At 51.9% G+C, this 18,879-nt stretch overlaps 1 protein-coding gene across 1 annotated transcript in view; it reads left to right on the top strand.

Annotated features, from left to right (window-relative positions):
- MOV10L1 (Mov10 like RNA helicase 1) overlaps window positions 1-18,879 on the top strand; it is a 61,403-nt gene that overhangs the window by 14,932 nt on the left and 27,592 nt on the right. The window contains exons 4-12 of the mRNA XM_055560043.1: window positions 481-593; window positions 1,062-1,249; window positions 3,691-3,834; window positions 4,097-4,341; window positions 4,674-4,806; window positions 8,931-9,125; window positions 13,805-13,919; window positions 17,299-17,476; window positions 17,743-17,813. Coding sequence (XP_055416018.1) covers window positions 481-593; window positions 1,062-1,249; window positions 3,691-3,834; window positions 4,097-4,341; window positions 4,674-4,806; window positions 8,931-9,125; window positions 13,805-13,919; window positions 17,299-17,476; window positions 17,743-17,813 — 1,382 coding nt within the window. The remainder of the gene's footprint in view (window positions 1-480; window positions 594-1,061; window positions 1,250-3,690; window positions 3,835-4,096; window positions 4,342-4,673; window positions 4,807-8,930; window positions 9,126-13,804; window positions 13,920-17,298; window positions 17,477-17,742; window positions 17,814-18,879) is intronic.

The following is an 18,879-nucleotide window of genomic DNA, read 5'->3' as shown; positions in this document are numbered from 1 at the left end:
GGCAGCCCACCAGGCTCCCCTATCCCTGGGATTCTCCAGGCAAGAACACTGGAGTGGGTTGCCATTTCCTTCTCCAGTGCATGAAAGTGAAAAGTGAAAGTGAAGCCACTCAGTCGTGTCTGACTCTTAGCGACACCATGGACTGCAGCCCACCAGGCTCCTCCGTCCATGGGATTTTTCAGGCAAGAGTACTGGAGTAGGGTGCTGTTGCTTTCTCCGATGCTATATATGCATGTATGTATAATTGCTATATATATATAACATAATATATATACCTGTGTATCATATAGCATGCAATTACATATAATTATGTATTATGTATGATTACATACAGTATATAGTTGTATATAATTAACATACATAATATATACTTTATATATGCATGTAATAACAATGTTCTGAAAGGTAACTTCTGAGTCTCTTGTACACTTTAATGTTTCAATGTCACCAAGTAACTTGCCTGGTTTCCCTGCCTTGGAGGTTTCGAGCCCTGCAAGGGAGACTGGGTGGAGGCTGAGTACTGGATCCGGCCAGGCACATGGAGCAGCGAGGCCATCTCGGTGAAGCCACTGAGGTACAAGCGTGTGGACCGGGTAGGTACCGGGCCTCGAGTGTCCATGGGTCCTGGGTGCACCGGGAGGTCAGGTTAAGTGACAGTCCGTCTTGGCCAGAGAAAACCCTGACTTCTTAACAAGACAACTGGAGGCCAGCCTGCATGCTGGCATAGTTAAATTCTAGGTCACAGGGTACTCAGTGTTACAGTGGCTGATGGTGGGACCCAGGGAGTGGGTGTGGGCTCTGCCTGTGCTCCTGGCAGAGCTGTGGTCTGGGGAGTCGGGGCTGGAGCAGAGGAGGGAATCAAGTCTGTGAGAGGAGGTGCAGTGTGCTCCAGGCTGCTCCCGCGGCCCCGGCTCCAGGCTTCTGCCTGGCCTGCACCGTCTGGGGTGTTGCTTCTCACCGGAGAGCAGGCCCGCGCCTCCCTGGCCATGGCAGCCCCGGCCTCCGATGCTGGTCTCTGCCCCACCGTGCACGCGCCGCCAGCCCCAGTGTTGTGCTTGCAGGTCTGTGTGTCCAGCCTCTGTGGGAGGAACGGGGTGATCGATGATTGCATCTTCTTCACCTTGGACTCCCTGAAGCTTCCGGAAGGCTACACGCCGCGCAGGCACGATGTGGTCAGCGCGGTGGTGGTGGAGAGCAGCCAGTCCTGCTACTTGTGGAGGGCGCTGTGCATGACTCCCGTGCAGACGTGGTGAGGAGGCGGGGGCGGGCCCAGCGTGCGGCTGAGCGCTGGCTCAGCAAAAGAGATCCCCTGAGCCGGCGGCTTGCAGGGAGACCTCCTGGGCGCTGAGGGCTCTTAATGGTTGGCTCAAGGCTGAGTGTAAAGTGGCCCGTTGAGCCTCAATCTCATGCTGATGATCTTCATGTTTTCCTGGGTTTTGTGAGTTGTACTCTTTCACACATTGGTGTTTCGTAGAACATGTTATACATGGCAGATTTTTAGCGTTACTGAATTTGCTGTATCCGTATTCTTCTCTCTGTGTCCCAGACCACCTCCAACACATGTTTATGAGTACTCCAGGCCTTCCTGAGCTCAGGTTTGAGCATCAGCACTGCCCTGCATCCTGCCTGCCTCTGCTGTTTGTCCCTAGTGCTCCCTTAGGAGCACTTAGCCCCTAGTGCAGTCCCTTAGGACTGCCCCTAAGCAGTCCTATTTGTCTGGTGGTCTCACAGGAGCAGGGCATGTGTGGGAGGAGGGTCTGTGAGCCGCAGGGCGGGGAGCCTGTCTCGGGAGAAGTGGGCTACCGGCCTGGCCAGGAGGGTGTGCTGCGGGTAAGCTGTGGACAGAGCAAGGGACATGGCAGGCAGCTCTGCCATGTCCAGATCACCTGGTGGGTACCTCCTCCTGCCCCACGGGGCTTGCTCCCCTTTTGGAGAATGACTTGGCCCATCTGCGGAGCAGTGTAGCATGTGAGAAACATTGCCCTCGCCCCTACCAGCAGGGAAGCTCAGGAATTCTGGCTTCAGCCTGTCTGACGGGCCCAGGGGTGTGAGGACCACCCCTGCCACGAGATCGTGCTGGCCACCAGCTGCCTGGAGCAGAAGCCAAGGCCCTGCCCACACAGGTGTCACGGTTGCTCAGAACCTCGTGCCGCTCTCAGGAGACCCCAGGTCACTGAGACACACGATTCCCTGACTGTCCTCTTTATACCGCAGTTAACTGGGTTCCTGCTGGCTGTGGGCAGGCGCGGGCCGTGGGAGGGTGGCCCGGACTGGCCCAGCTGACCATCCAGGAGAAACAGCCGCCAGCATGCCCTCAGGGCCAGTCTGTCCATCAGAAGGACTCTGGGTCCCTGCTGCTCCACCTGTCTGCCTCTCCCCAGCACTTCCCTTACCCTGCGCTGCAGCTCTCTGTCTCCAGAGGACTCATGTCTGCTGAATGGGGTGGGTGGGGGCGTGGGCAGGGGCTCCCTGGCTGTGGGTGGCAAGTTTCAGGCGAGCCTCCTTTGGGCCCCAGCTGCAGTGGCCTCTGCTCCATCCAGGGAGGGGAGCTGGTCCCGGGAGGGTGATGACCAGTCATGCTCCCCCGCGGCCCCTCGGTCTGCTGGGAGCAGCTGTCCTCACAAGGAGCCGTCGGCCCAGCATGTGATCCACGTGTGCCCTGCCCTGTGCCGCCGCCCTGGCCCTGCTTCCTCCCGAACTGGTCCTGCCTTCAGGCTATAGCCCCACGTCGAGGATGCTGCCCTGCTCTCAGACCCACTGTCCCCCGCCCACTCAAGGGTCCGAAGGCCAGCATCAGCGCTGTGTGTGCGGCAGGGCCTGCGCTTCTCCAGGCCCGGCCTGTGGTGGTGTCCTAGGCCCGCCCCCAGGCTCTGGGTGGGTTGAGCCCGTTAGCCAGTTCTCCGCAGCCCCTGGGTGATTGGCTGGCTGTAGGACAGAGGACCACCCCCACAGCACGCTGGGCTGGAGGGAGGCTCGGCAGGGCTGGCTGTGTGGCAAAGGAGGGGAAGACGGGGAATGAGGAAGACGGGAGTGGGTGTGTGACGTGACTGAAACGGATCTGAGGGGGCGGGCAGGCTGAGGTCGAGGATGTTGCCGGTGTGTGGACAGGGGCAGGTGTGAAGGAGCCCATTTCTGAGTGGCACGGAGTGGGTCAGGGATGGGAAGGAGCTGCGAGTGAGTGGTGGACGTAGCACCTGCACTTCACAGCCGTGTCAGCACAGAGGGAACGAACGGTCCCTCCTTGGGAGGGCAGCATCTGCTCGTTTTCTGAAGATAAAAATTCTTTAGTTTCAGATACTCTGAAGCCAGACTCTTTTTCCCAATGAAATGGGTCCCTGACAAGCCAAGTGCCTCCCTGCAGCCGAGGGGAGGGTCTGAGGAGGAGTGCTGAACGCCCTTCCCTCTGGGTACAGGGGGCTTGGGTCTCTGGGGCACTCTGGTGGAGGCGGCCTGCTCTCAGACCCTCGGGGTCACTGTGGGGGCTCCCCTCCTCTGGAGTCAGCAGGCTTGTGGTTTCTTCGTGAGGGTGACCTGCTGTCCTGCCCAGAGGTCCTCAGGGTGTCCTTCCACGTCACCTCTCTGGGGCTTGGCTCCGTGTCCTGCCCACTGTGGCTGGTGCCGCCCAGTAGGGCAGGGCCTCCGGACGCCCCTGCCTGCTGACCTGACAGCATCCTCTGGTGCTTTCTCCAGGGACTTCTCTCCCGCCACCGAGACTGCCGAAGAGGTCTGTGGAGCCCTTTTGCTCAAAAACAAAGGTGATATTGAAGTCACAAGGATGACAAATTTTGGAACTCTGAAAGAAGGAGAAAGCAAAAATATGGTGATTCGGATAGAGTAAGTTTGCCACTTAAAATTACACCATTGGGTTTTAAGCTGTGACTGAAGAATTTGTGTAGAGTGAACTTTACTTTCCCTGTTTGTTTTTTGCTTTATGTCTATCTTTCTAGTTTTTCCGCCCTGAAGTAGCCCTTTCACTTACACTCGGTTAGAAGTACTTTCAATTGTCATTCTCTTATACATTGAATTCTGTTTTACGGTAATAGTGTTTTAGCTTTAAAAATCCTGTCTCTATTCACAGCTAATTTTCCTTTTCCAGGAATAAAGGAGACGTTCCTCAAAACTTAGTCAGCTGCAAGCTGGGTGGCTGGGATAAAGCTAAACAGTTCAGATTTCAGATGCTGGATAAAGCCCAGGTGTGCCCCGAAGCGTCTCCTATTTGTGTTCCTGAGAAGGAGAAGGATTTTGCAGATAAAAATATTAACTCGCTAGACAGCTGCGGGGAAAGCAGAACCTGGCAGACCCTGGAGAGCAGTTCGGTGAACAGCAAAGAAGTCTCTTCAGGTAGCCGTCTCAGCCGTTACCATTGGATCCTCCGCACTAGCACCTTCAGGCCAGGAGCTGGCGCAGCCGCTCCAGGGTCTGGGCTGGTGGCTGCAGCAGCCACACTGCTCGCTCTTGGTCTGGACCCGACTCTGGTGACTCGGGGCTGACAGCTGGAGACTCGCCCAGTGTCCCAGACGAGCCGCGTCCTCTGAGCGATCCTAAACTGGGCAGAGCCTGCCTGTGCACCTGTGCCTGTGGGTCACTGTGTGTGCTAGACCCTTCCATCAACACCACCGCTGTCAGAACAGCTCGCCTTTGGTCTAATTTTAGATTTAAATTTCATCTCCTAGGTGACTGTGCCTGTAAAGGGGAAAATGGAGTAAAGGAGAAGAACATATCACAGAAACGGGTGACAGAGTCCGAACCCAATGGGCTCATCCCTGCAGGGGGAGAAACTCGGATCGCGATCACGTGTGATGCAAAGTACGTGGCTGGAGGGTGTGGACGGAGTTGACCTTAGGACATGTGCACATGCTCTTGTTCTGTTTCACGTGTGGTCCTTCTGGGTGGGACGTTGTGAAAAGGATTGGTGGTTATTTTGGTGGGACAAAATCACAAGGAAAAGCACTGGAGAAAACTGGTCCAGTCCAGGGGGCGAGTAGGGATACCCACTGAGGCGCTTGTACCGGACCCTGACTCCTGACTGGTGGAGGACATGAGCCCCCTCAGCCCAGGGAGCCAGTGCCCCCGTGCCTGCCTTCAGCGTGCCCTGAGCCCTTCCTGCCCCGCCCCTTCCACCCAAGCAAGCTGGCCAGATGGCGGCTCCTGAGCCCTTGTGGGCCCTTCCCCTCTCTGCCTCCTCCCCTGTGTCCAGAACGCTGGGCTCTTACTCCCCAGTCACCTGTCAGCTAGGAGCTTGGGTGCAGCCCTTCTTCCTTCTCTCATCTCATCTACACCTGCTGGTTCTGCATTGGTCCAAGGGGGGCTCTGATTAGATCAGCGCCTCGCTTCAGGCTGAGGCTGACACTGTGCACAGAGGGCGGTCCTCGAGTGGGCAGTCACTGCTGGTGCCTGTGTAGCCCTGTGATGTGGCCTAGCCTCGAGCAGCAGAGGGACGTGGGCCACAGGCAGAGGGAGATGGCGTCTTGTGTAGCACAGCTCGGACCACTCTTGGGAACACTGGACGTGTGTTTCCTATTCTTAAGTCTGAGAATCACAAACAGTACTATCTTAGGTTTGTGATTTTATCTTATACTGTTCCTGAGGTTCTCAAGGCAAGAATACTGAAGTGGTTTGCCATTCCCTTCTCCAGTGGTCCACATTCTATCAGACCTCTCCACCATAACCTGTCCATCTTGGCTGGCCCCACACAGCATGGCTTAGTTTCACTGAGTTAGATAAGTGTGTGGTCCGTGTGATCAGATTGGCCAGTTGTCTGTGATTGTGCTTTTCATCTGTCTGCCCTCTGATGCCCTCTTTCAGTACCTGCTGTCTTACTTGGGTTTCTCTTACCTTGGATGTGGGGTATCTCTTCACGGCTGCTCCAGCAAAGCACAGCCGCTGCTCCTTACCTTGGACATGGGGTAGCTCCTCTCGGCTGCCGCCCTGACCTTAGACATGGGGTAGCTACTCTCGGCTGCACTTCAAGAGTGAACAAGAGTGAACATTGACATTCTAGGAATCAATAAACTAAGATGGACTGGAATGGGTGAATTTAAATCAGATGACCATTATATCTACTACTGTGGGCAGGAATCCCTCAGAAGAAATGGAGTGGCCATCACAGTCAACGAAAGAGTTCGAAATGCAGTACTTGGATGCAATCTCAAAAACAACAGAGTGATCTGTTCATTTCCAAGGCAAACCATTCAGTATCACAGAAATCCATGTCTATGCCCCGACCAGTAACACTGAAGAAGCTGAAGTTGAACAGTTCCATGAAGACCTATAAGACCTTCTACAACTAACACCCAAAAAAGATGTCCTTTTCATTATAGGGGATTGGAATGCAAAAGTAGGAAGTCAAGAAACACCTGGAGTAACAGGCAGATTTGGCCTTGGATACAGAATGAAGCAGGGCAAAGGCTAATAGAATTTGGCCAAGAGAACACACTGGTCATAGCAAACACCCTCTTCCAACAACACAAGAAAAGACTCTACACATGGACATCACCAGATGGTCAACACCGAAATCAGATTGATTATATTCTTTGCAGCCAAAGATGGAGAAGCTCTATACAGTCAGCAAAACAAGACCAGGAGCTGACTGTGGCTCAGATCATGAACTCCTTATTGAAAAATTCAGACTGAAATTGAAGAAAGTGGAGAAAACCACTAGACCATTCAGGTATGACCTAAATCAAATTCCTTATGACTATACAGTGGAAGTGAGAAATAGATTGAAGGGACTAGATCTGATAGAGTGCCTGATAAACTATGAATGGAGGTTCGTGATATTGTATAGGAGACAGGAATCGAGACCATCCCCAAGAAAAAGAAATGCAAAAAAGCAAAATGGCTGTCTGAGGAGGCCTTACAAATAGCTGTGAAAAGAAGGGAAGTGAAAAGCAAAGGAGAAAAGATAAGTTACAAAAGCAGGGTAACAGTAACTTATCTGTGGTAAGTTAAAGGTAAGTAAGCTATTCCAAAAAATAGCAAGGAGAGATAAAAAAGCCTTCCTCAGCGATCAATGCAAAGAAATAGAAGGAAACAATAGAATGGGAAAGACTAGAGATCTCTTCAAGAAAATTAGAGATACCAAGGGAATATTTCATGCAAAGATGGGCTCAATAAAGGACAGAAATGATATGGACCTAACAGAAGCAGAAGATAGTAAGAAGAGGTGGCAAGAATATACAGAAGAACTGTACAAAAATCTTCACAACCCAGATAATCACGATGGTGTGATCACTTACCTAGAGCCAGACATCCTGGAATGTGAAGTCAAGTGGGCCTTAGAAAGCATCGCTATGAACAAAGCTAGGGGAGGTGATGGAATTCCAGTTGAGCTATTTCAAATCCTAAAAGATGATGCTGTGAAAGTGCTGCACTCAGTATGCCAGCAAATTTGGAAAACTCAGCAGTGGCCACAGGACTGGAAAAGGTCAGTTCTCATTCCAATCCCAAAGAAAGGCAATGCCAAAGAATGCTCAAACTACCGCACAATTGCACTCATCTCACATGCTAGCAAAGTAATGCTCAAAATTCTCCAAGCCAGGCTTCAGCAATGTGTGAACTGTGAACTTCCAGATGTTCAAGCTGGTTTTAGAGAAGGCAGAGGAACCAGAGATCAAATTGCCAACATCCACTGGATCATGGAAAAAGCAAGAGAGTTCCAGAAAAGCATCTATTTCTGCTTTATTGACTATGCCAAAGCCTTTGACTGTGTGGATCACAATAAACTGTGGAAAATTCTGAAAGACATGGGAGTACCAGACCACCTGACCTGCCTCTTGAGAAACCTGTATGCAGGTCAGGAAGCAACAGTTAGAACTGGACATGGAACAACAGACTGGTTCCAAATAGGAAAAGGAGTTTGTCAAGGCTGTATATTGTCACCCTGCTTATTTAACTTACATGTAGAGTACATCATGAGAAACACTGGGCTGGAAGAAGCTCAAGCTGGAATCAAGATTGCCAGGAGAAATATCAATAACCTCAGATATGCAGATGACACCACCCTTATGGCAGAAAGTAAAGAGGAACTAAAAAGCCTTTTGATGAAAGAGGAGAGTGAAAAAGTTGGCTTAAAGCTCAACATTCAGAAAACCAAGATCATGGCATCCAGTCCCATCACTTCATGGCAAATGGAAAACAGTGGCTGACTTTATTTTTCTGGGCTCCAAAATCACTGCAGATGGTGATTTTAGCCATGAAATTAAAAGACGCTTACTCCTTGGAAAGAAAGTTATGACCAACCTAGACAGCATATTGAAAAGCAGAGACATTACTTTGTCAACAAAGGTCTGTCTGGTCAAGGCTATGGTTTTTCTAGTGGTATGTATGGATGTGAGAGTTGGACTGTAAAGAAACCTGAGCACCGAAGAATTGATGCTTTTGAACTGTAGTGTTGGAGAAGACTCTTGAGAGTACCTCGGACTGCACAGAGATCCAACCAGTCCATCCTAAAGGAGATCAGTCTTGGTTGTTCATTGGAAGGACTGATGTCGAAGCTGAAACTCCAATACTTTGGCCACCTGATGCGAAGAGCTGACTCATTTGAAAAGACCCTGATGCTGGGAAAGATTGAGGGCAGGAGGAGAAGGGGACGACAGAGGATGAGATGGTTGGATGGCATCACTGACTCGATGGACATGGGCTTGTGTGGATTCCGGGAGTTGGTGATGGACAGGGAGGTCTGGTGTGCTGTGATTGGTGGGGATGCAAAGAGTCAGACACGACTGAGCGACTGAACTGAATTGATTTTATGTTGGGAAAATGTTACATTACTTATTGTAAAACATCCCTTTTTTCCTGTAAAAGAATTATAAAGGCTAAAGGTGACTAGTTTGCTAGCTCTGTGACTTAACCTGATTGAAAAGGGAGGTTGTGTTCGATCTGCCTGTCTTAACTTATAACACACACTAAATTGTGTCTTATTTTTCCAGGAATTCTGGCCGCTGCAGGGAGCTCCTTTTGCTTTGCTTCTCCAGTTTCATAATTGGGCGATACCTTGAAGTAAATGTTGTAAGTGAGGAGGAGTCACTGATAGCCGTCCGCGAACCCTTTTCGTGGAAGAAGTCTAAAAGTTCCCAGGTGTTAGCTTCCACCAAAACCACAGTCGTCGTGACCACACAGAAGAGGTACCATGAGCAGAAATGAAAAAGCATGCCCAGATCTTGGGCTCGCGGTGTGAGGGACACACACGATTGCTGTTGTTGAAGGGAGGCAGACATCTAGATAAAGGGATATAGCTATGGTCCAGCCTCTTACATCATTGTCCTGGGGGCACACTGTGAGGACCAGGCGGGGGGCCTGCGACCCCAGCTTTTCTCAGGGTGACTCTCAGAGCAGGATAGGACTTGACCCTTTCCCTCAGCTCCTGCCGCCCTTCATGTTTCCAACAGCACAGCCACCCAGCTCCCAAGAGAGCCCATGTCGCACATGGGCACCCAGCAGAAAGGAGTCAGTGAGACGTGGCTGGCGTAGCCTCTGTAAGCTGTCCACAGCACCCGAGGGTCACTTATCAAGGGAGCTTGAGGTTCACTTGGTTGCCTAAAGCCCTTTTGAAGATGTGACAGCTTTCAAAAGTGAAATTAAGAAAAAAAAAAAAAAAAAAAAACTATAACCTGCCATCTACATGTGGCTGGGGGTTGGGGCCCACCCAGCCTCTAACTGGGGCATTGTCTGGGGAAAGTGCTTTATGTCCACCTTTTCTCATCTGCAGTAATAGACCCCAGAAGCTCTCAAAAGCAGATTTTGCTTTTTTAAGTTTGGTGCCAAAAATCATGACCTGTAGACTGGAGGGTTTTCACAACTTAGTCCTGTGGGTCTGTGGCCTCAGCTGCTGCCCGGAGCCTCTGGGATGATGGGTGCTACTTTTCTATAATGGGAAACCCTGAGTTTCTGCTTACACCCTACCTGGAAACAATTGAAGATAAGATGTGGACTTCGACTCAGTTGTGGGCTGAGTCTGTTGGAGTGTTGTGTGCTGTCGGCCTTGGCTTGGAGCACTATTGACTCCCAGCATGCACAGGGAGCCGCGTCGTCCCCACCCAGTTTCTCAGCCTCTCTGACTTGCTCTCATCTGTGAAGCGATAGTCCCGCCCCAGCCCTGCCTGTGATCGTAAGGACCTTTCTTTCCGCTGTGCTGGGTCTTTGTCTTGGTGTACTGGCTTTTGGTTGCTGCACGTGGGCTTTTCTCTAGTTGCTGTGACCAGGGCTCACAGTATGTGTGAGGGCTCTCATTGCAGTAGCTTCTCTTGTTGCAGAACGTGGACCCTAGGGTGCACTGACTTCAGCAGTTGCAGCACGTGGGCTCAGTAGTGGCATGTGGGTTTACTTGCCCCACAGCATGTGAGATCTTAGTTCCCAGGGCAGGGATCAAATCTGTGTCCCTTGGATTGGCAGGTGGATTCTTAACTGCTGGACCATTGGGAAGTCCCAGTTACGAGGATTAAATGTTCAGTTTCTGGCTCTGAACAGTCAGTAGTAATGAATAAGCAGTAACAGTCACTAGGTATGTGACAGTGGTCAGGTTGGGTGGCTCTAGGGATGGAAGCTGAGCACAGGAGCAAGAAGTCACATGGTCTGCAAGCGGTGGGTCCCCAGGGCTGGGCTCCAGTTACAGGAGCTTTCTAGAGCCTCCAGCTGTCTTCAGTGGTGCTCCAAGCAGCTTTCTCATTACAAGCTGACTTAACTGGAGAAGTAAAATAGAGCAGGAGCACATGTTTTTAATTCCCTGGTCAGTTTTTCCACTTTGAATGTTAACGCATTGTTCCTGTTCAGGAGCATCCCTAAAACAAACATCTGTTTCCCACCATCAAAGTACTGACCCGAAGTGCCTGTCCTGATGGCCTGGCTCCTTTGGAACTGCCAGCGTCTGCATCTGTCCACCCCACCAGCAGACAGGCTGCTTTAAGCCCTCCAAGACCCAGCCCCAGCCACCAGTGGCCGGCAGCCTCCTCACAAGGCAGGGCCTGGGAGCAACCAGCCCAGGGGCAGCCTCACCCACCACTCACAGCAGTCAGCCCACCATGACAGAAGGATCCACGCAGCCCACATAGAGGGCACATGTAGCTCTGAAGCATGTAGCTCTGGTGCTCAGAGGGGAGTGTGCTGCTGGGTGCATAGGACATGTACAAAAGGCCACTTTCCAAGGTCAGGAAATGTAACCACCCCACCAGATACTCAGAAATAAAAACAGAAAGCTGGACACAAGGTGACCGAGGAGGGCTTCCCTGGTGCTCCAGTGGTTAAGAATTCACCTGCCAGTGCAGGAGATATGGGTTCAATCTCTGGTCTGGGAAGATCCCACTTGCCAAGGAGCAGTTAAGTCTGCGAGCCAGAACTACGGAGCCTGCATATGCTGCAGCAGCTGAAGCCCGCGTGCCCCAGAGCCTGCGCTCCTTACTGAGGGAAGCCACTGCAAGAGACGCCCTCGTGCTGCAGTGGAGAGTAGCCCCCACTCACCACAGAAAGCCTGCATGCAGCAGCAAGGACCCAGTGCAGCCAGAAATAAATAGTGTTAACAAGGTGACAGAGGAATGTGTTCCCAATACAAGAACAGGTAAAACTCCAGAAGAAGAACTGAGTGACGTGGAGACAAGCCTCCTGAACGAGAGATTTCAGGGTAATGATGGCAGAGATCAAGGAATTTGGGAGGAGAGTGCATGAATGCAGCGAGAAGTGAGAAGTTTTCAACAGAGTTAGAAAATGTGAAGAACCAAACAGATGAAGACTGAAGTAACTGAAATGGAAAATCCCCTAGAAGGAATCGTCAGTGGATTAGATGATATGGAGGAACGAATGAGCAAGCTTGGGAGACAGAGTGGTAGAAATCACTGAGGTGGAACAGAAGAAAGAGAAAAGAGTAAAAAGAAATGAGGATAGATTAAGAGAACACTGGGACGACGTCAGGTGTGTAGACATTCACGGGATAGGGACCCCACAGGGAGAAGAGACAGAGGCAGGGGCAGAGAGCACAAGTGGAGACAGAGCAGCAGAAAGCTTCCTGACCCCGAAAAGAAAACAGACGTCCAGGGCCAGGAAGCAGAGGGAGCCCCGAACAGGATCAGCCCAAGGAGGAATGTAGCAGGACACACTGTAATTAACCTGGGAAAAGGCAGACGCAGAGCATTAGAGACACGCTAGGCACAAGGGGACTCCTGCATGACAGTCAGCTGATGTCTCAGAATCTGCAGGCCAGAAAGGAGTGGCAGGATATACTTAAAAGGATGAAAGGGAGAAACCAACACCCAGGAACACGACCCAGCGAGGCTCTCGTTCAGATTTGATGGAGAGATCAAAAGCTTTACAGACAAGCAAAAGCTAAAAGAATTTGGCATCACCAAACCAGCCTTACAAGAAACTTTAAAGGGACTTTTTTTTTTTTTTTTTTAGCAAAAAAGAAAAGGCCACAAAACAAAGTGTGAAAGTTATGAAAGAAAACTTGTTGGAAAAATAAAAATATATAGTAAAGGTTGTAAAAACAGCCTTGTATAAAGCTAGTAATAAGGTTAAAAGGCAAAAGTAGTCAAATCATATGTACCCACAACAAAGTTAAGCGACAGTGTTGGTTGCTCAGTTGTATCCGCCTCTTTGTGACCCTATGCACGGCAGCCCACTGGGCTCCTCTGCCTTGCGAGTCTCCAGGCAAGAATACTGGATGGGTGTCCACACCCTTCTCCAGGGGATCTTCCTGACCCAGGGACTGACCCCACGTCTCTATGTCTCCTCCTTTGGCAGGCGAGTTCTTCACCACTAGCGCCAACTGGGAAGCCCAGTAAATAAGGGATACACCAAAGATGTCAAGTATGAAGTCAAGGGAAGGGGAGTGAAAATGCAGGGTTGTTTAAATGTGTTTGTACTTAAGCAGCTTAAATAACCATAGATGGATGGATGGATTGATGGGTGGATGGATGGAAGCTGGAAATGGATGGATGGAGAGATGGGTGGATGGATGGGAGGGATAGATAGATGGATGTATGGGTAGATGCGTGGGTGGGTGGATAGGTAGCTACCCCCAATGGGGGGAGTGTAGTCAATAACAGTGTAATAATGTCTTTGCAGAAGGACATATGTTAACTATGCTGTGATCATCTTTTTTGAAATGTACAGAAATATCAAATCACTCTTGCTTAATAGGAACTAACAGTGTTGTAGGTCAGTTATACATCAAAAACAAAGTTATAGAAAAGGAGATCAGATTTGTGGTCACCACTTTGGTTTAGGGGAGGGGAACTGAATGAAGGAGGTCAGAGGTGCAAACTGCTGTAACCAGATGAGTAGGACACACAGTGTGACAATGTGATCGGCACTGCTGTGTGTTTTACACAAAGGTTGTTAACAGAGTAAAAGCTGGGGGTTCTCATCACAGGGAAAAATATTTTTTTCTGTTTCTTCAACTTTGTGTTTGCATGAGATGGTGAGTAGTCGTTATTTCTTGATGCATGTAAGTCAGGTCATTATACTGCACACCTTCAGTGTCCTCAGTGCATCTGTCAGTGTCTTCATGAAACTGGAAGGAAAAGAACAGTTGAGCTCATTAGAAGCTTAGAAACAATGCCTCTGAATTCCCTGGTTCCAGAGGCGCCTGGGCATCAGGTCTGTTCTCCTGTCGCAGGCGGAGCACTCTGCTCCTGCTCACAGAAGGACAGGTCCGGAGAGCGGGTCCCGAAGCAGAGTGACACGTTACCGACTGAGGACCGAGGCCAGAGCCCAGGTGTCAGTGGTTTTTGGTGAGGATGTCTAAGTGAAGACATCTGGTAGAAAGTGCCTTGTAAGGATGGATTGTTTTTGACTTGAGACTCTCTCTTGTAAGGAACTCGCGACGACAACTTCCCAGCTTCCTCCCGCAGTACCCGATACCAGACAGGCTTAAAAAGTGTGTGGAACAGAAAATCGACATCCTGACCTTCCAGCCGCTGCTTGCGGAGGTAAGGAACGTGTCTTATGCAAGGCACTTATTCTTCTCCACACTCAAGCTGTTTTCTGACAAGCTCAGGATGAACCCTTGTCGAGTTCAGAGGTCACGTGGGCTGGTCTTCACCCCGGGAGCTGGGAGTGTCAGAATATTGAGCATGGAGACCATCGCTGGGTCCCTCTGGAGACATCCGTCCTCACAGTATTATGGACTTACATGCACCAGGGCTCTGGGAATGCCCTCTCCCCACCTGGCCTTTCTCCTATGTGGCTGAGCCTCAGCAGCTCTCCACTCCTGCCGGAGCTCTGAGCGCTAGGAAGGCCTGTAGCCACGCAGAGCAGCGGGGAGGGCAGGGTGCTGCCCCCCAACCCCGACCCTCGGGCATCCCCTGCCAGGACGGCCCCTCCTCACCTTCCCAGTGCTGTGTGTGCTCGGGCTTCCTCATGCCTGCTGGAGGACGCCTGCTCCCAACCTGTCTGCTGTGACGGGTGGAGAAGGGCTGGGAGGCCGAGGGCAGGGCAGTGCCGAGTGAGCCCCGGCAGGGCTGGAGCCTGCATGTGTGCAAGGGGAGCAGAGATGTCGGCCTCGCTGGCAGGGAGGAGGGGAGCGCGGCCCTGTCTCCAGGAGGTGTCTTCCCAAGAACCTGGGGGTCTGTCGGCTGAGGAGAGGGTGAATGGAGTGAGGACTGCCCTGTGTTGATTTGGGGCAAGAGGGGAGGAGAGGCTGCACCGGCCTTGTGTCAAAGGAGAGCTTGAGCCAATGGATATGTGGCAGCTAGGAGCACGCCTGACACTGAGGCAGACTGACGGACAGCATCTGTCTGCTGGGCCCTGTGTCCTCCTGCAGTGAGGATGCCACAAGGGCACGAGCAGCAGACAGCACCCGAGGCTGGCGGACCACAAGCAAGGAACAGCACCCACGGGCGAGGCCGTGGGTGGCTGCCGTGATGCCTGTCGGCCTGAGCTGAGGAGCAGCAAACCAGCCCTCAAGTAACTCAGAGCAAACCTGGGGCTGAGAAGCGGATCCCAGGGCGGTACTCGTACAGCATCCGGGACTGTCCTGTGGGCATCCTGTGACCTGGCCTGGGCGCCAGAACACGACCTCCTCGGGAGTGCGGTTCCCAGGAGAAAGTGGCTCCTCCAGCAGTGGTAACAGAACCCAAATAGCGCACCTGTCACTCAGCACTTCTGCGCCCTGTAACCTCCCCCCGCGGTGTGGCCCCTCCCTGCCCTGTCTGGGAGGGGCCCTCTGGGCCAGGAGGCGCTGCTTTCCTTCTCAGCGTTATTCTTTTGTATGACGTCGGTACTTTCCCCATCTCCTTTTAGGGTTTTCACTAGTTTTAAGGCATTTAATTCACAGTGTGCCTTGCTGTACGTTCTTCACGTTTCTTGGCTTGGGTTCTTGGCTTATTGGATAACCTGAACCTGCAGTTCTCAGATTTCCAGGTTCTTGGCCATTCTGTCTTCACGTGTTCCTTCTGCCCTGCTCTCCAGGCTCCTGTGACGGGCGCGTGCGGCCAAATGAGCTAGCCCAGGCTGCCGGCTGCTGCCTTCACTTCTCCCCTCTTGGCTGCACTCTGGGTGGTTGCCGCGCTGTCCCCACGTTCACTGATGTTCCTCTGCAGCACGTGACCCGTCCAGACGCTGCGGTCATTGCCTCCACAAGCTCAGTGAGGGTCTTTTACGTCTTCTTTATCTCTACTTAATGGGCTTCCCTGGGGCTCAGATGGTAAAGAATCCACCTGCAATGCAGGAGGAGAATACAGGAAACTCAGGTTTGATCCCTGGGTGCGGAAGAGCCCCTGCAGAAGGGAATGGCAACCCACTCCAGTATCCTTGCCTGGAACATCCCATGGACAGAGATGCCTAGTGGGCTACAGTCCATGGGGTTGCATAGAGTAGGACATGACTGAGTGACTAACATTTTCACTTTAACTTCTCTACTTAATATGCTTCGTCTTGCCCCAACTTTCTTTTCACTTCCGTTTTTTCCCTCCACTTTTTGAACGTGTATAGTTAAATATATAAAGCATATAAATATGTAAAAGAACTGTGTTATGTTTTTGTGTACTGATTCTGTCCCAGGGTTGGTTGGTTGGTTGGACCTTTTGTTTTGTATTGGAGTTTAGCTGATCAGCGGTGCTGTGATAGCTCCGGATGAACAGCGAAGGGACTCGGCCGCGTGTATACATGGATCCAGGCTCCCCCAGATGCCCTCCCGTGCTCGGCATCGAGCAGAGTCCCTGCGCTCTACCCCAGGTCCTTGTTGGTTATCCACTTACAGCAGTGTGTACATGGCCCTCCCAAGCTCTCTAACTGTCCCTTCCCCCCATCCTTCCCCCTGGTAACCATAAGTTCCTTCTCTAAGTCTGTCGGTCTCTTTCCGATTTGTAAATAAGTTCATTTGTATCCTTTCTTTTTAGATTCTGCATATAGGGGCTATTTCTCCTTCTCTGGCTTACTCCCAGGGGTCATTTTTATTGTTCTGTGGATAGGTTTTTCTCCTTGATACAGATTGTGGCTTGTGCTTATTTCCATGCCTGGTCATCTTTGTTTGGATGCTAAACAAACATTCTGCATTCTACTTTGTTGGTACTTCTGTTCCTGGAAGTAGCTTTGAACTTTGTTCTGGGATGCAGTTGGGTTAGCTGGGAGCGGTTGGGTATTTTTCAGCCTGCATTTAAAGCCTCATTAGACCAGAGTGGTTTTTACTTAGGGCTGATCCCTTCTGAGTCCTGCACCCAGTGCCCCTGTATCTCAGGCCTTTCTGTTTAGGCTAGGGGGCCCGCAGCACCTCAGCCCTGTGTGAGCTCTGGGAATTGTTCTTTGCAACCCAGTGGCTCTCAGCGCGAACTTTCCCCCAAGAGACACTTTTGGTTGTCACTACTGAGCGTGCCTGCAGCCTCCAGTGGGTGGAGGCCAGAGATGCTACTCACTGCCGTGCCCTGCACAGCTCAGCCCTGCCGCACAGGCGGCCACCCTGGTGTCAGCCGTGCGGAGGCTGAGGAGCCCCTCCCTGCTCCCGCCCCACGCGTCTGCCGCGCCTGACATAGCTTCTCACGCTCATGTCCTCACGGCTCCTGGGAAGCTCCAGACCACTGGGCTGCACCTTTTCCCTGGTATTCGGCCTCCTGGGACCCGCAGCCCCACCCCCTCAGCACAGAGACTGCGAGGCTGCCTGGGCTCACGCTGTGCTGAGCCTGGCAGCTCTGTCTGGGTAGCAGCTGGGCGGTTGTGGGGCTCACTCAGATGGCTCCCTGTCTCAAGGCCGCCACCCTGCCCTTGCCTGGTCATCAGCGTTTGAAGGCTGGTTAGTCAATTCCTTTGGCTTCCTGACTTGGATATGAGTGGAGTGTTGCTTTGGTCTCACTAACAGGCTGCCTTGTTTTCCAGCTTTTAAACATGTCAAACTACAAGGAGAAGTTTTCAACTTTGCTCTGGCTGGAGGAGATTCATGCAGAAATAGAACTGAAGGAGTATAATATGAGTGGGGTCACCTTGAAAAGAAACGGGGATCTGCTAGTTCTGGAGGTCCCAGGACTGGCCGAAAGCAGGCCTTCTCTGTACGCAGGTGGGTTTGCTGCGCCTCGCGTTCTCCTCGGTGGGCCGGCAGGCGCTGGCGCGGCCACGGGATAGAGCGTTCCAGCCGGCAGCGCTGCCGGCACACGCGCCGCCATGCTGTGGGCGTCTCTCTCAGCACATGGATGCGATTTTAAGCCATTGACCCCTTAATGTTTTTTCGCTTATTCCACTTCTTCAGAGTGTTTTATCTTACAGTGTAGCAGCAAAGTTTATTGAGTTTGTAGTTTTACATGTGGTAATGTGTTTTTTAACTAGGTGATAAACTGATTTTAAAAACCCAAGAGTACAACGGACACGTGATTGAATACATCGGCTACGTGATTGAGGTGAGAGGCCGCTGCTAGTCAGTCCATGTGGGGTTGGCCCAGCAGACCGCTCTCAGAGGTGACCCACCTGCCTCGGGGGCGGGGGAGGGGGCCCCTGGGTGTTGACGGCATTTTAGAAAATCAGGGATCAAGTGAATATTTAAGTAAGTGTGATGCATGAAGAGAATTTTGTAACTGAAGAAATCCTATCACTTTCAGCCATGAACAGTGTGCTTACCTGTTACCACGTGGATATCAGGGTATCACATAGGTATCACATGGAAGGCTTGCATTTACTCAGATTTGAGTGTTCTGAATGTGTCCCAGAGGGTAGACTGGTCCTGCCTCTAGGGGCCACCCTGTGGACTAAATCCTCAGCAAAAGCAGGGCCAGAGTTGTCAGGGGTGAGACCCCCATGGCCCTACCCCCAGGCTGGTTGGGGGAACGACCAGCACCACAAGCTGGAGAGTCCAGAGCTGAAGCTGCAAGTGCCCGCCTCAGGGTGTGAGGGCGCCCCTGCTGATCCTCCTGCAGGACCGTCCATGGAGCCGCCGCTCCTGAGTGCTGGGCTGCCAGGTGAAGCTAGGGCTGTCTTGGGTCTCAGTCCATTGCTTCACTCAGTTCTCTGGAACTCCTTGGCCGGTGCCATGGCCTGGGTACCTTGAAGACACCAAGGCCCTCGAGGGCCCGCAGATGGTGTGGCAGGTGGCACGGTGCTTCTGGGAGCCTCCTTGGGCTGCGCTGGCACCGGCCTCCCCGCCGGCCGCCGCCTCAGAGGGCCTGCCTGCCTGGGGGAGCGCGCGGAGCACTTCCCTCTTCTCCCGGACTCTAGCTCTCTAAGCACACCCTATTGTGTTCCCTTGTTATCCTGTGCTTGCTTATCTTGGTCTTGCCAGGTTTTTTTGTTTCATGGCTTTTGAAGTTTCTGTGAACGACAGCGTCAGTACCTGATGTCCTGGGGGCCTCGATCTGCTGATGTCTGTGCAGGTCGACCCTCTCTGTTTGTGGTTTGATTCTTTGTCGGCTTGGTGGTCTTTGATTACAGATTTATTTCCATTTGTCTTAACCTGTGGGAAAACTGGGGACC

This window comes from Bubalus kerabau, chromosome 1 (assembly GCF_029407905.1).
Source record: "Bubalus kerabau isolate K-KA32 ecotype Philippines breed swamp buffalo chromosome 1, PCC_UOA_SB_1v2, whole genome shotgun sequence".
Taxonomy (NCBI): Eukaryota; Metazoa; Chordata; class Mammalia; order Artiodactyla; family Bovidae; genus Bubalus; species Bubalus kerabau.
This window is presented reverse-complemented; position numbering and strand designations above follow the sequence as displayed.